This window comes from Equus caballus, unplaced genomic scaffold (genome assembly GCF_041296265.1).
Source record: "Equus caballus isolate H_3958 breed thoroughbred unplaced genomic scaffold, TB-T2T haplotype2-0000437, whole genome shotgun sequence".
Taxonomy (NCBI): Eukaryota; Metazoa; Chordata; class Mammalia; order Perissodactyla; family Equidae; genus Equus; species Equus caballus.
Window position 1 is genome coordinate 978,362 of NW_027222394.1, and position 16,515 is coordinate 994,876.

The window sequence follows — 16,515 nt, forward strand, 5'->3', positions numbered from 1 at the left end:
CGTAAGGGGGCTCTCCATCCCTGGCTCCCTCTTCTGTGCTAGCACTCTGAATATATATTACCTTCTCTGTCCTTCAGGTCGTGCCCTTCTATGAAAGAGGGTAAAGAAACCTACTTCAAAGCATTGTAAAGTTTAAATGGGATAATATACATAAAAAGCATAAATTTGTTTCACAACATTGAAGTACAATAAGCAGTACTTAATTTTTCTAAATTAAATTAAATCTGGCTCAAAGACCCCATTTTAAAGGGTAGGAAGATATACAATAGTAGTCATTAATGGGAGCTTTTTGCCTATTTAGTTAAGTATTCACCATCAAATATGTAGGTAAGAGCCTGTGATCTTGAGTCCATCTTGGTTGCCCCTGGGACTTTCATTGCCCAAGCCCTTCAGGCCCATTGAAAGGCCAGTGGCTGCACAGCCTCTGTGCTAAGTGTGAGCAATGCCGTGTCTTGCGACAGCTCTCAAGATGATGGGGCTTGATGATTAGTCATCTCAGCATCATCACTTCATCCCTTAAAACATTGTGCTGTCTCCTAGAGGACTTCCACACAGAACCCGTCCACCTAAGGGACTCGTGTCTACATCCTGATTCTCAGGGTCTTGGAGCCACTGCTACCTTTAGGCAACTCTCCTTCTCTCACCCCAGCACTTGTGTCAACCCCTATCTCCTCTCTCCTTGGAGCAGCCAGCTAAAGTCTCCTCCCACATGAGGGTCTGGACAGGACTGCACAACAGGTGTCTCACAACTTCTGCTTGGGTTCAGGAAACATGAAAGCCATTAATAACTCCTGAACCCAGAAGCCCAGAACTTCCTGTAAGACAAATGAGGAAAGGTAACTTTTATTCCTTCTGGAATCCCCTCAGGTGGAGGGTAGAAACAGCATTATCCTGCTTCAAATGAAGGTTGCCTCAAGCTGGGCAAGAATCCCTGCAAAGGAAAATTACCTACTCTTGTCAGCCCAACCCCCTCCCACAGTGAAGCATTGCTAAACTTGCATAATACTCAGTTCCTTCTCTACCTCCTGGCCCCCATAGAAGGAAGGAACAGACCCCGAGTCTCCTGGGAGAGATAGGGAGGCAGCCTCCACAAATCTCTGAGCTTCCACTTGGCCTCCCTAAGGAAGACCAAACGTGTCCTTGTGACCCCAGGAAAATAGCCTAAATTAGGCTCTGATCCAGGGCCAATGGAAGTTCCAGAGGAAAGGCCTCAAGAGGAGCCCCGGGGCCAGCCCCGTGGCCAAGTGGTTAAGTTCGCACGCTCCGCATTGGCGGCCCAGGGTTTCACTGGTTCGGATCCTGGGTGTGGACGTGGCACTGCTCCTCAGGCCACATTGAGGCGGCGTCCCACATGCCACAACTAGAGGGACCCACAACTGAAATATACAACTATGTACTGAGGGGATTTGTGGAGAAAAAAAGAAGGAGAAGATTGGCAACAGTTGTTAGCTCAGGTGCCAATCTTTTAAAAAAAAAAAAAAGAGAGAGAAGAGCCCCTTCTCATAGCCTGGGCCCCTTCATTGTGGCTGCAGATTACGGCACAGTTCTGAGTGTTAATCCATGTGAAGGCTGCCTCAAGAAAGCTGATTCCCTTAGGCAGCACCTGGTACCAGAGAAATTCACAGTGCCTGAAGCTGAGATCTGGGGTTCCCATACCCAAGCCACATCAAGGTACCAGTCAATTCATGCATTTTATTCGCCCTGACATTAGGTTTGGAGTGTGGGCTTGAGGGTATAAAAATTCAGGTAACCCATTCCCATCACATTCTATGTCACTGAAAATTCTTCAGGTGCCACAGAGTACCATGTAAATGAGACCCCCACCCCCACCCCCCACGCCCCCCAAGCTGCACAGCACTGATCTCTGGGTATAAGCAGCAAGCCCATGAAATCTAGAGAAATTCCTCCTCATCTCTCCAGTCACTGTTCAGCTAATACGTTTTCCTTCTTTTGGTAAGAGTCCTGCTTTCCCATAGGAACTGGAATCTGGGAGAAAGGAAAACAGTACTAGAAGCAGAACAAGAGTGTGGGATCACTCCTGGGTGGTACTGTCACCTCATTTGGACAGTTCACTGCCTAGATGTGCTGAGTGTGCAAATTCTGTCTCGTTGCCTCATCCAGTGTTTCTCTGAATAGAAGCAAATATCTGGGCACCAGGTATGACTTGTCTTGTGACCCCAGCCAGTAAGTCAGCCCTTTTGAGCCACCACCTCTCCCTTGGTTAGAAGCTCTTTGGCAATGGGTTCATGGAAAACATCCCAGAATGGGAGCTACATGCTGAATTCCCTAGTACTGGCTTTGCCATCGATTGTGTGATTCATTCTCTCTGATGTTCAAGCTGTGAGAAGCAAATTTGAAATGATGGATGTGCTATATTAAATATATCAATAAGAGCAGAAGTTAAACCTTGCAAGCTGTAGGGTTTGCTTCCTCGATAAGCCTGGCTATCTCTATGGGAACTGAAGGTTGCTTCTTTAGGCCTATAGTCGGGGAGCTAGAGCAGAGTGGAGATTTGGTGGCGGAGCGAGGATGAGCCGTCTTGCTCCTAATTTTTCCTCCCCTCTAAGTCTGAATACTGGCAGTGGTGAGGCAGGTGGTTCTAAGGGCTCCTTTCACTTTACCGTTCATGATGACCCCACACCGCCTTTACCTCCATGCCACCTTTCCCTGCTTCTTTGGATGCTTCAATCTCTTTGATGTTTTTCTTACCAGACGTTTCTCCGCTTAGCCATTAAACAGCTTTACCTTTGATGACGTGGATATGGATGAGCACAAGGATCCACTTGGTCCCTTTGGTCACTTTTGCTTCAGTGAACTCAGTGGGATGTCCAAGAAGAAACCCTTGTGTTAGGAAGAGTTCTAAGAAGGTTTCAAAGATCCCTTCTTTTGCTAGTCACACCCTTGTATAAACTGCTCCCCTTGAGTGTAAGCTGGACCTCGTGATTTGCTTCTGACTAATAGAATAAGGGAAAGGTGATGGGATATCATTTCCCTCGTTAGTTTACAAGATTGTGACTTCTGTCTTGCTAGCAGACTCTCTCCTGGCTTTGATGAAGCAAGCTGCCATGGTGGAGAGGCCTACATGACAAGGAACTGAAGGTTGCCTCCGGCCAACTCCAGCCAACAGCCATCCAGGAATTGAGGCTCTCTGTCCAACAGGCCTTCAGGAACTGCATCCAGCCAGCAGCTATAGAAGTGAGCGAAGAAGTGTGTATTTCCCCAGTCAAGCCTTCAGCTGAGACCCCAGCCCCAGCTGCCACCTTAATTGCAGCCTTGTGAGAGACCTTGGAGCAGAGAACCCAGGTAGGCCTTGCCTAGATCCCTCACCAACAGAAACTATGAATTAATAAATACTTGGTTTTTTAAGCCACTAACTTTTGGGGTATTTGTTATATAGTAACTAACACACCCCTAAATTACTGTAACCTTGGTGTAAGATGTAGCATGGCTGGGAAGGCAGGCACCAAATGAGAGGACAACCTCCTTGACAACATTCCTGGAGACACTGTCTTCAATCTCGAAGACTATCCCAAGTTCTCTTAGCTGCAGTGGTATCATTGTGCTCCCCCCAGCCCTGATTAGTCTCCAGGAGGTGAGGCCTAGGTAAGGTAATGCTGGGTGGAGTGGATGGCCAGGATGTGGGGTGTTAATCTGTCTGGAAGGGACATTTTGAGCTCGAAGTGACCCTCAGGGATCATGAGGTGTGATGATAAGGTCATTCTTCCCCTCCTCATTTTTTCTTTCCTTTTCCACTCACTCCACCATTCCTTTTTCCCTACTTGTTGTCTCCTTTTGCCCCAAATTCTGGGTGGCTGCCTGACGACCATTCCTACAAATGATAGCCAGGTGATCTCTTGGTCTTGCAATAATTCTACCAAGCTGGGCATCCTGAGGAAGTTTCCCTCGGGAGCGTCTCTGCCCTTTCCTTGAGGTGTCCTCACATGCAGGGAGACCTCATTGTTGAGCTCAGAATGTGCCTTCCAGACAGATTACCACCCCACATATAACAGATTCTTCGGTGGGACCCACCCAGTTCCTGGACCCTGCCCTGGCCACTCCAGTGTCCACAATCGCAAAACCCACCCATACGCACACCTGCACTGACTGCTCACCTGTGAGATACTCAGGAATCAGCAACTTTTTCTAAATGAAGGTAAGTTACCGTTTTCAGGAAAATATTCATATCTCTGGTCCTTTTCAGAGCTGCAAGGTCTCTCCTCCCGTCTGCTCCAGGAAGGGTAGAGGAAGGGGAAGGGTGAACTGCCCCCCATTTTCGTTAGGGTCAGCTGAGGCGTGGGGACGCGGCCCACCACCCAGACCTCCTGAGGGAGAGAAAGGCTCTTAGGAGCAGGTGACATTCATTCCTCACCAAGAGATCCAAGAGCAACATTTCCCCCTGCCACTCACCTCAGGGCCTAAACACCCCCACACTTCCAATTCCAAAACTTTCTGAGGCAACAAGGGGAAATTCTGGCTGTATCCTTCCAGAGGAACGCATCCCACCCTGCAGCTGTGTATAGTTCAGGATAGTGAGGGAGCAGATGGAAAGACAAGTTGAGCCAAGTTCTGGACTTGAAGGGTTCTTCTCATTTTGAGAAGGCCCGGAAGTTTTTAGAGTAAACTTTTTGTACTTTTTATGAAAAAGTAAAGTGTTTTAAGTACAGGACATCTGAGTAAGGTCAAATACAGGACCCAAGATAAGACTGAGAAAGCCACTGTCAGGCCCCCTACAAGGGACTGGTCATCTTGCAGAAACCAAATGAGGAAATCAGTCAGAGCTGACTTCCCTCCTTCCTTTCCCTGAGCATAAGCGCTGGGAACCCCAAACCCACTCCCCCAAAGCACCACACAGAGAACACTACTCTCTCCTAGCAGAAACATTTATTGAGGACGATCAGTATCCTTGGTTGTGCTAACCATGGTTCTCATCAGAGGATGTGTTCTCGTGAAAACTGCAATGCTTTCTCAACAAGGACTGAATGATTTCTTTGGGGACATTTTTCCTCCCTGGAAGTGTTGGAGAAGCATTTCCTGTTTGAATAGAAGAGTCAGATCTCTGAACACAGTGCTTTCATTAGAGGTGAGGGTGGCCGGAGGGACGTGGCATACATCATGCATGCAGGTGGGTCTTGGATGGGGCACAGACTCCCTTTAGGGTGGGGAAGGGGGTTGACTCTGGCATAAATGCTGGTCCTTGAAGGCCACAACTTTCCAGGGCTGTCTGATCCTGTCTCTTTTCTGTCTAACCCTTGTACGAAAACTCTTGTCAGGAGGGACAGCATCTTGGCTGCAGGATGTGGTCCTTGCCCATTCCCCTGGCTGTGGGTCAGAGAGAGCCCCGTAGTTGGAGGGATGTCCCTCGTCAGGCTCTACCTGGGCCTGCAGTTCCCCCTTCTGCTGACTTCACTCTGCAGCCTCAGGTTCGTATCTCCATGCCGGTTTCTCCTCTAGGATCTTCCCGATGGCTGCCATGAGCTCATGAGCTTCAGGAGGCCCACAGCTCACGAGAGCTGCACTTTGAGCTGGGTCTCGGAGCGGTGCAAAGGTTGACGTGAACTTGGCTTTTTGCTGGGGACTTTCCTGCCCTGTGATTTTTTTCTTGGAATTAATCCACTGAAAAAACTGCCTCATTTTTTTTCTGAAGTAACTTTCAGGAGGAAACTGTTCATTCTGTGACAGATACGGGAAAGTGCCCTCTAATTCTCTGTCCTCAATAGAGTGGCTCTTCTTTCTGGCTTTAGACGTCCCAACTCCTGAATCCTCGCTTCCACATTCTCCTGCTCTGGAGTCCAGAGGTCTCACTGTCTTTGCAGCTGGTGGGAAATTCCTATCCTGGCATTTCCATGAGACATGCTTAGAGGCCCAGGGTTCCCGCCAATCCCCATTGTCCTCCAAGTGGACTTGCAGCACCTGGGAAGCTCCCATGTCCCCACTGGAGACGCTCTGGGACTGAGTCAGTGAGGAGTCGGAAGGCAAGCTATCTGAAGTAAGGGATATGTCAGCGGGAGAGCCTTTAGGCTGGCTATGTTCCCTGCTCTTCAATTGAAACTTCAACTCGGTAAGGAGCTGTTTTTTAATGTCTGATGGCTTGGAATCTTGGGGAACTGGTATTTTTGGTGAGGGACATTGACTGGTCAGGGTAGTTTCTACTTTGCTCACATTGATATTTACCATTTGGGAGCTTCCCAACTTGTTGGTTGTCAAGATGTCACAAGATTGTGATGTAAGAACGCACAGCTCCTCAGCCTTGAATATCTCCCTGAAGTTCATGGTGGACGTGGAAAAATGTTTTCAATTCTTCTCCACCATCTTTTGGCCCTGAATCATGTCCTCTCTATCACTGGAACTCACATTCTCATCCCTTGGCACATGTCCAGCCCCAGCTTGCCTTGTGGGCACCTCTCGGCTGCATCTGTTATTGTCTAGTGCAGTCTTACTCTGACTCACTTTGTCTATAAAGCTGTGTGTGAGGATCTCTGAAGTCTGTCTGCCATGCTCGATTGACTGGATGTCCTTGGCAAGCTCCTGGTCGCTATCAGAGTGGGATGGTTTTAGGGCCCCCTGTCCTTCGTTGCCCGCAGATGAGGTAGCAGGGAGTGGAAGATCCAGGATGGGGACTGAATTCGTTGTTTGCACCTTATTTCCCTGAAAACTTTTAGAGCTTCCCTCAAGGGGCTTGGAAACCTCAAATTCCTTTCCCTTACTTGGAGTCTTATTTCGTTTGTCACCTATGTCTTGACCCCCTCTTATTACTTACAGAACAATCATTTTATTCTATTTTTCCCTTTTTCTCCTCCCTTCCATTTTTAAAATCATGTTGTTTTTAGAAAACAAAATTGGTATTTTATTTTTCCACCCTTGTAACCATCTTTATTTTACTTAGACATCTACAACTTAATGTATTTCACGCTCACCATCATAATGCTTTTTGAATTTTGCCCCAGTTGACACTCAGCCAATTTTTGAGTCCCAGTCTGTCTAAGTGGAGTTGCCTTTCCTCCAAACCCCTATTGTAAGGGTGGGTATGTGTGCAGTCCATGGTGAGACCCCCATATATCTGTAACCTGGTGCATAGTCTGGGACTCACCTCTGGTTCATGAGCTGCAGATGTTCTGGGGGAGACCAACCATGGCTCCACCAAGGCCGTGAATATCAGAGGCGGCACTTCCATCCTGATAGGTGAACTGTACACATTAAGGGCAAGATCTTGTATATTCCTATTAAGCATAGATGGACGGAAGGCAGCAAGATCACCTTCCCAAAGAGGGGGATGCCATGCCTGATGACCTCCCTGCAGATAGTGTTTAGTATTCAAAGAACAGCCCAGTGCCTTTTTGGAATAAGGCATCAGTGTGCTGTGCAGTGCCTGGATCAGCCTCAAGGTGGTGATGCCTGGATCAGATTGAGGAGGGGGCGGGGGGAACAGGACAGGGTCACCATATGGATGATGATGTGGCATAAAGCTTTGTTCTACCAGCAAGGTCCTTCTTTCCCCTCTTCATTTTTTCTTTCCTCCTGGCTTACTCCAAGTCATCTTTTCCTTACTCTCAGCTTTATTTTATCCTGGGAGGTAGGTGGCTACTTGGTCAACATTGTTACTACTGGCAGCTGAGTGATGCTTTTGCTCTGCAACAAAATATCATTTGGCAGTCTGAAGAAATACCTACAGAGGGGAACCACTTCCCCCAGGTGCCTTTCCAGTAGGGAAACCTCAGTGTAAAGTTTAAAGTATTCTTCCCTAACACATTAATATGACTCACATGACAGATTCTTAAGGCGTGTCTGTGCTGTTGCTAGCCCCTCCCCCACCAGCCCAGGATCCACTGCAGCAATACCCTCCCCCACCCCCCAAATCCCATTTAGGGTTCACCCCCTGTGGGGTCCTCTGGTCACTGACCTCTAAATCATGATGAAGCCGCTGTTTTTTCTTCATTGTTGTTTTATGAATTGCATACCTATTCTTGACCCTCTTCGGATAGAGAACACCTGTCTTCCCTACTCTCTGAAGGATGTAAAACATTCAGTGAGCGGAAGGTGTGGGCTGCTCTACACTTTCGTTAAGGCTAAGCGAAGAGGCAGGAGGCAGAGCCCACCTCCTCAAACTTCATCAGGGAGGAAATGGGCTTTTGGGGGCACGTGATATCGCTTTGTCAACAAGAGCTGCAGAGCACTGGTGACCTTTCAGAAGCCAGAGGAAGCAATCAGTAAGAGCTGAACTCACTCCTCCTTTTCCCTAAGCACAAGCCCTGAGTTACCTGAAACCCATGCCCCCAACACAGGACACAGAAAAGACATCACTATTATTAGAGAATCATTTATTGGGGAGAATTAATATTCTCCACGAGAAGGAATTATTTTGTGGTGGGAAATTTTCCGCTCTCGAAACGCTGGAAAAGCGTTTTCTGTTGACGTAGAGACGGATCCCTAAACATAGTGCCTTTAGCAGTGGTGAGAACAGCTGGAGGCCCCTGGGCCGGCTTGACGCCTGCAGGTGGAGCTTGGATGGGGCACATGCTCCCTGCGGGGCACAGATAAGGGACGCTTCTGATCCAATAGCTGATCTTTAAACGCCACGACTTTCTGAGGGTGTCCTTTCTGGTCTCTGATCCGTCTAGAACATGTAGGATAATTCCGGCCAGCAAAGACAACTTCTTGGTGGCAGGACTTGGTGTTTGGCACTTTACAGGAGGGAGCCCTGTAGTTGGAAGGATGCCCCTGGACGGGCTCTGCCTGGGCCTGCTCTTCTGCCTTCTGCTCAGTTTTCACAAACTTCCTCAGGGAAGGAAGGGGCTCTTGAGGGCGGGTGACCTCTGTTGCACACCGCTGCCCCAGTTTCTCCACTGGGAACTTCCCAGGGACCGTCCTGGTCTTCTGAGCCGTGGTGGTCCCAGTAACGGCAGCTCTCCCTTTAACCAGGCCTCTGCTCTGTGCAGATGATATGGGGCGGCCCTTTTCCGGGGGATGTTCTTGCTTTTTGCCTTTTGTCCCAGGACGAAGCCATTGAAAAATGTCGTTCATCTTTTTTCTGAACAGACTTTCAGGAGGAGGCTGTGCCTTCTGTGATGAGGTCTGGGAAGACTTGCTCCCAAGCGTCTCCTCTGATGCTGTGATCTGAGTAGGGAAACTCTTTCTTGTAGGTTGGGATGTCCCCAACCCTGCATCCCCTCCACCAAGCTCTTCTTTGTTGGGGCCCGGAGGGCTCAGTCTCATTGTAGCTGGTGGGAATTTCTTATCCTCGGACCTCTTTAGGTCTTTCTTAGGGACCCAAGGCTCCTGCCGCTGCTGCCTGCTGATCCCACTGTCCTCCAGATGGACACGCAGCACCTGGGAAGCTCCCATGTCCCCACTGGAGACACCGTGGGCATGAGTCAGTGAGGCCTTGTAAGTCAAGCTCTCTGAGGCAGGGGACCTGTCAGTGTCTTGGCCTTGGACCTGGCTCTGATTCCTCTTCTCTAGTTTTGACTTTAATTCCCCAAACAGATGTTCCTTAAGATCCGATGACTTTGGGTCTTGGGGAACTTGTCTTTTTGGTGCAGGGCTTTCAATGGTCCCAGTAATTTCTGTTTTACTGTGATTCTCACGTATCATTTGGGAGCTTCCTGGCTTGCTGGTTGTCAACACACTACCAGTTTTTGACTGCAGAGCATTGAGCTCCTTGGCCCTGAATATGTCCCTGGCCGTGTTGTACATGGAAAAGGGTTCCGACTTCATCTTTTTGTCCTGTCGCCCTTCTCTTCTATCACTGGAACTCACTCTCTCATCTTTTGTCTCAGGTTTGGCACCAGCTTGCCTTGCAGGCAGCTCTGGGGGGCATCTGTTGCCTAGTTGAGTAAATTTCTGACTCGTTTTGCCTGTGATGCCACATGTGACAGGCAGATGAGTCTGCCTGGCACCCTTACTCCTCTGAACAACCTCTGCAATCTCTTGGTTGATACCAGAGGGTGATTGTCTCGGCACCCCTTGTCCTTCCCTGCCCATAGGTGATGTAGCAGGGCAAAGACGATCCAGGACCAGGGCTGAATTTGTTGTTTCCGCTTTTTCTTGAAGAACAGATTTAGAGCTTCCTCTATGGGGCTCGAAGCCCTCGGATTTGGAGTCGACTTCCAAAGTTGGGTTATTTGAGGGGGGACAGTAGAAATAGGGCAAGGACTGGGATGCAGCATCTTCCAATTTAAACGCCTGTATGGATTCAAGGACCCTGCAGGGCAGGCCCCACTCCATCCTCATACGGAAACTTTTAATATGGGTTTCCATCATCTGTTGTGCACTGGAATCAATGAAGCAAATCTCCTGGAAGGTATTCAGGGAGGAGTCCCCACCCACTGAAGGTGGCAAACTCCTCTGAGTTATTTGGGTGCGGGGTTTGTCAGAAAGCAGCAATGTCTGCTTGCTAGCATGCCATGAACTGCGCACCGTCCCAGGGAGCCGAGCCTCACTGATTTCCTCAAACTTCTTGCTCAAATGTGCTTTCAGGACATTTTCAAGTTGTTTCTGATCTAGACTTTCCTCCAAGGCCCTTGAAGCTTTCCCTGACAGACTTGCCATGTGACTATTTAGGTCTTTCTCAGAGTCATATGCCGGATCCTTATCTGAAGAGCTCTCTGGGTCACTCAACAGATGAGCTTTTGGGCCGTTCTCTGGGCTATGCCCCTGATCCTTCCCCATCTCCTTCTCTACCTGAAGCAGTTCTGAACCCCTCTCATGGAAGCTTTTGGATTGGCTCAATCCAACATTTAGATCTTTGTTCACCGAGATCCGTGAGAGTCCACGATTGCTTTCTGACTTAGCTATCTCTGAGAAATCTCTTGGAGGCATCATCAGTGACAGACACTCACAGATCCTGCGGGGCAGGCCCCACCGGTGTTGGATGAGCCTCTTTCGAAGGTGATGTTCCAGTTTCTTCCTCAGCTCATCACTGAGAGGAAACTCTACGGGAAGGGTGGAGATGGAGGCATGGGCCTGGGAGGCCTGATGGTAAGGAAAGTTGGGAGCTGAAGAACAAAATTCTTCCTGAGATCTTTGGACTACAGAGGGGGAACCCCACAAACTTTCCTGTTGCTTCTGCAACACTTTCCATTCCAGTTGTTGAATTTCAGATGAGGTGAGAGACTCTGATTCATCCGGGGGTCTATGGTAACACACTCCACAGATCCTTCTCTGGGGTAGAGGACCAGATGGTAGGATTGGGAGTGGGGATTTAAGGTGGGCCTGGGACTTGACCTGAGTGAGAGGTAGGGGCTGGGATTGGGGCAGGGTTTGAGGCAAGGGTTGGGGCTGGATCTCAGGCAAGGATGGAGGTGGGCGATGGAGAGGTACTGGGGATTCTTGGCCCATGGAGGCATTTGAGATGGTATTGAAAAGGAAGATTGTGGTGCAGTCACGTGAGTCACGGATAGCAGAGGGCAAGGACTCGCTGTGCAGAGATGGGAGACCCCAGAAGAGCTGCATACATTTTTCCTGTAAATGGTCCTCCAAGATTTTAGGATATGGGGGCTGCTCATGCATGTGCAGCTCCTTTGGTTTGCCTGCACTGCTCCAGAAAGGAAGGGAGAATGCTGAGTCACACTCATCAGCATTTGACTCTGACATTTTCCCCGAAGGATTTAGTTGGTGGCCTGGCCTAAGTTGTTTTGGAAAAGAGCCCTTCTCCTTCTCCTTTTCCTTCCACATCAGGAAATCACTCCTCTTTCGGACTTGTCTCTCCAGGAGTGCCAGGACATGAGGGCTGAGAAATGAGAGGTTACCAGGCTCTATAAGGTTAGCTGTAGGGTGTCTCTCCAGAGAGGACTCTGGAGAATGGAGGGCAAGAAACTCACGATTAAAATCACGTGGTGCCAAGGTGGAAGGTGCTAAGAACAAGTCTTTGGCACAAGCTTGCCACCAGGATAATTCTGAAATTGACAGGCTTGAATGGTCAGTGCCTCTGATTGTTGGGACATAAGTGAACAACCCACCAGGGCTATCTGGAGATGAGTTCTCTGGAACAGACTTCAATAAGATGGAAACCGATTTAGATTGAGTCACAGTTAAAGGGTGGTCTGTCGGTGGTGAGACAGACAGGCTTGGTGGTGCGTGATGACAAGCCAGTGAGTCACTGGGATTCATTATCTGGGGCAAATTTGGTAAGGGGTTAATATCTTGGGAAAGGGTGCGGTCAAGAGAGAAGATCGTATTCAGAGACAGAGTGGCCTCTGGTTGGAGAATAGGACCCGTTGCCTGGGTGTCATGTGGTGGGAGAGGGGGAAGGGCAATGGGTTGGGGTGGGGAATGGTCTGCTGGGAATTTGGACTCCAAGGGAGGAATAGGCTCTGGTGGCATAGAGTGACCCGGTGGTGAGGGTGAAAGAAAGTCAGCTAAGGGTGTCATTGGGTTAGGTGAGAGAACGGAGCGGGGCGGTGGGGAAGGGTCAGGTGGAGGGGATGGTGTTAGGTCTCCTGGAGGGACTTCTGAGAAGGCAGAGGACAGAGTGAATGATGACTCAGTCCCAGAAGCTGTGGAAGCCATAGAGGACACAGAGGCAGTATCATCTTCCAGGTCCTCCAGGAACAGCAGCCGATTGATTTCAGCAGTTGTGCTATTACACACCTCACAGGAGGGGTCTGGGCATAATAGTTGACGAATGCGGGTGGTATCGAGAGGCCGGCCTAGGGGCCTGCGGGAGACAGGAAGTAGAAAACTGTAGCCAGGACCAGAACAAGGAAAGGAGGACCTGCTGGCCTGTCAGGGGAGGGGCCACCTGAAGCCTGCTGCCCCTTCACAATGCCCCACATCTATGACTTCACCATACACTCAGCAGCCCTCACCCCAAGGCCTTCATTCACATACCCGTTCCTATGGCAAACCCCTCCCATGACTACTGCAGGCTGTACTGAATCCCTGGAATTGCAGAGAACATGTCAAAGAGGGATCAGGAAAGAAAAGACTAGTCACCTTTTCAGAATAGAAATTAGCCTCCTTTTCTCCTCTGTTTCCCTCTGGTAGTTTCTCCAACCTGGGAAACCAGAAGAGTGAATTACATGTAATAAAGGTAGAAGCATAGGTGTTACACAGGAGTCCCTTTATGGGAGACCCTTGGGATATTAACGGGATATTAACTCTGAAAGCCCCAAGAATCAGTAGATGTGGTCAAACGGTCAATGATAATATTAATAAGGTTCACATGTGTTTGTTGCTTCATTTATAAAGTACTGTCACATACATTATCCCATGGGATGTTCAAAACCACCATGTGAGGAACATAGGTCAATGGTTACCTCAAAGAGGAGTCTGATCATCCAGGAAGTCAACGTAGTTTCACAAGGTCAGGACACAGAAGTTCTGACTCTTGGCGTCTCCCACGGCAACCCACTGGGCAACACCCATTGTCCAGGCCCATCACTGCTTCATGCCCAGAGCTGGGCAGAGCAGGAATCTGAGAAATGTCTCGGGTTCTGACTACCTTCCCATGAGCCTTTCCTCTGAGGCCTCTATTTTCTGAGAGGGACTCTATCTAGCGACTGACATCCTCAGAGACCATGGACCTGGGACCTCATGGAGAGGACAGGATGTGTCACCCTTGGAGAGCTCAGGTGGGATAGGTGGAACCTTACCACTTGATGTTCCACCTTTTCTTCTCCTCTTGGCTCTGCCCTGACGCTGAGAACAAAAAGAAAAGAATGAGGAGCGAGGACTTAGTTGGCTTGATCCTCTCTCTAGGAAACTCAGATATTCATCCAAGATTAATGTCACTCTCTATTTTTATTACTAGCACTTTGTGTTCTTTCCCTTTCTGAATTTCTAAAGGTGATAAGATACTTTCAATTTTTCCTTCTTTGAAAAACTCGAAGGAGGATTTTTGGCTAGAGTCCACACTTGATATTCTCAGTCAGAAGTCCTCTGCTCAAGGAGGGCATAGACTCTGAGGCCCCCAGTCACATCTGTGCTTCCTCAGATAGGACCCTGTATCCTGGGACAGAGCTCACACTCCAGTGTCTGCTCAGAGGCTCAGCCCTGCTCTCCTGATCTGCCCAATACAAAGGACGGTTTGGTCGAATGACTCCCGACATGGGAATGTGACTCATGATCCAGTGTTGGGAACAGTGTTCTCCTACACAGATCCCAAACTCTCTAAATAACCTAATGCAGGGCTGTGAAATCAGTGATGGGGTTTTATCCAGGAATCCTCCACCACACCCAGATGGTCTGTGAGTTTTAAATGGGAAACAGTCCCAGCTGAACCCCTAGTCCTGCCTGGCCTATTCCCCTAGAAGGATGATGTTCTATCCTCTATTCAGACTTGCCATCTTAGGAGTCTCTCTGGACCAACTCATTTAAAAATGTGGGACTAGAAATGGAAACAACAATAAAAAATCCCTGTTGGTGGCTTGCCCAGGGATCCTTACCTTTTGGTAGATTTTGGTTTTCCACAAGGTTGGTAAAGATGGAATCTCCACCAGGAAGCACAGGAACAGAAGAAGCAGCCACAACCCACACACGATGCTGAGGTTATAGTCACTATCTAAGAATGTTGAGCAGATGCTCAAAAACAACTCCATATGGCTATTCAGAAATGAGAGAACATTCCATTGACTGAACTCCATTTTCTGAATCGCAAGGCTGCCTGAGGCAACTGAGCTCTGAGAGTGTCCGCACTTGCCTATAATCCCAGGCCTGCATCACAGAGCACTGAAGAGTCACAAAGGGTTTCAGAGGGTGGGGGAGGGGACATGAAGAGGGTGTGCCCATGGCCCCTTCCTCCCACCAGCCCAGCTGATCTCTCCATCCATCCTGGGCCCTCCAGGTCCCTCTGCCCTACCCTGCCATCCTATTTTCCAACTCTGTCCGTTCATGAAATCATACAATTACATTAATGAAATTTTGTGCCTGTTCCACCTGTACTCCAGATATTACCTGGGCCCCCTTTACTGTTTGGAGAGCTTGACTTTGGTTTCACCAATTCCACTGCCTCGAAAGTCTGAAATGCTCCCTGGAATTTTTGCTTGTACCCAGACATTTACACTCAGAATCATATATGTCCTCAAATCCATCTTTCCTTTAGAATGTTTTTGCCTTACATGAACCCTGATATAGAACTTAAAGTTCTTCTTTACTCATTTGGTTTTGTGAATGTTGAATAACAAATTTTAGTTTTTTGCTTCAGTCAGCCTTTACCATCTTCAGCCAGTGGGGCTGACTCAAATAATTGAAATGAGTAATTCATTATTCAACACTCACAAGACTAAAATCAGTACAGGCGTACCTCACTTAATGAAAGGGAAATGTTTAGAGAAATGCATCATTAGGCACTTTCACTGTTGTGTGAACATCACACAGTGTACTTACACAAACCTAAGTGGTAGAGCCTACTACACACCTAGGCTATGTGGTGCTACCCGTATGGGACCACTGTCATATATGTGGTCCATCAGTGACCGAAACATCGTTAATATTGTTACGTGGTGCGTGACTGTGGTGGATGACAATGACAAAACGGAATACCATTTTCAAGGCTTCTAAAATGGAGCTGGGAGGCCATTAAGGAAGTGGGGCTTATGCTTGTACACCACATCCACCACCAGATGTTAACTGAACTTTTGAGCTTTACCTGACAGCAGAGGTCACATCTTGAAGTGTTTCCTCATTCCAAGAAGGGACAGTCTGCCTAGGACCAACTATGTTCTGGCAAGTCAGCTCACCCCATGCCAGAACCAGTCAGTAACTGTTCACTGTAGACCTTTGTAAGCCTGTGTCCTTTCCTTTTATCTACCCCTGCCTCCTTTGTCTTCCTAGGAGCACATTTGAGCTTCTACTCGAATCTACATCTCCTGAATTGCAATTCTTGAGACCCCAAATAAACTTTTTGGTTCTTTTGCAGTTTATGCCTCTTATTTGCTGACTTTATATGGTGACAGAAGTGGGATCCCTAGCTACTGACCTTCAATTCTGGTGCCACTTCACAGACACAAGCAAGGTGCCTGCAAAGAATCTTTTGTGCTCTGTCGTCTCCTCCTGGTGGCTCTGGTTCCTGGTGGTAAGTCCTCCTGGGCCTGGACCTCCCATTTTTGGTAGAGGTCCAGACTCTTTCTGTAGGCGTCCTTTGATACTGGTTCTGGCCATCCTTCCGTTGTCAGCTTTGTTAGAAACTTCTGTTTCTTTCACTCCTTTTTTGGGCCTTTGATCCTTTGGTAAGTTCATACAGATGAGAAATCCATTTTCTAAGAGGACCACCAAAGAACAGCCCCACTCTGGGACTCCTGCTGGTTTTGTCTTTAAAGAATACAGACCTTCTACATGTAGATTTTTGTTCCACTGGGCTCAGATTACTCAGGGTGATTTAAGGCTTCACTGGCCTAAATGGGGCTCCTTTGAAATTCCTAAATTGGTTTATCTGTGCACTCAATTGGAAAAAGCCTATCAAACCAAACAAGTAAAATGGGAAACTTTTTAAAATTGGTATCTTGAGGCCTCTAAATGAAACACTGAAAAGGACACTTCCTTGCAAGCCATAACAATGTCATAACTAAGAATTTCAAATGA

At 48.3% G+C, this 16,515-nt stretch overlaps 2 protein-coding genes across 51 annotated transcripts in view; one reads left to right on the forward strand and one right to left on the reverse strand.

Moving 5' to 3' along the window:
* Window positions 1-16,515, forward strand: part of LOC138915132 (ATP-binding cassette sub-family D member 2-like) — a 403,352-nt gene that overhangs the window by 235,774 nt on the left and 151,063 nt on the right. For 46 of the 50 annotated variants that reach the window (XM_070259423.1, XM_070259431.1, XM_070259433.1 and 43 more), the window contains 2 exons: window positions 3,031-3,303; window positions 15,854-16,009. The gene's annotated coding sequence lies outside the window, so the exon portion shown is untranslated. Of the gene's footprint in view, window positions 1-3,030; window positions 3,304-4,010; window positions 4,154-15,853; window positions 16,010-16,515 lie in introns of all 50 variants that reach the window. The other 4 variants (XM_070259462.1, XM_070259470.1, XM_070259460.1 and 1 more) reach the window with 3 other exon arrangements.
* Window positions 8,299-15,857, reverse strand: LOC138922975 (spermatogenesis-associated protein 31D4-like). Its single transcript, XM_070259420.1, has 4 exons — window positions 14,382-15,857; window positions 13,590-13,635; window positions 12,931-12,991; window positions 8,299-12,652 (listed from the first exon to the last, which is right to left on the reverse strand). Exons 1-4 carry the CDS (start codon window positions 14,577-14,579, stop codon window positions 8,440-8,442), a joined length of 4,518 nt encoding a protein of 1,505 aa, XP_070115521.1. The 5' UTR covers window positions 14,580-15,857; the 3' UTR covers window positions 8,299-8,439.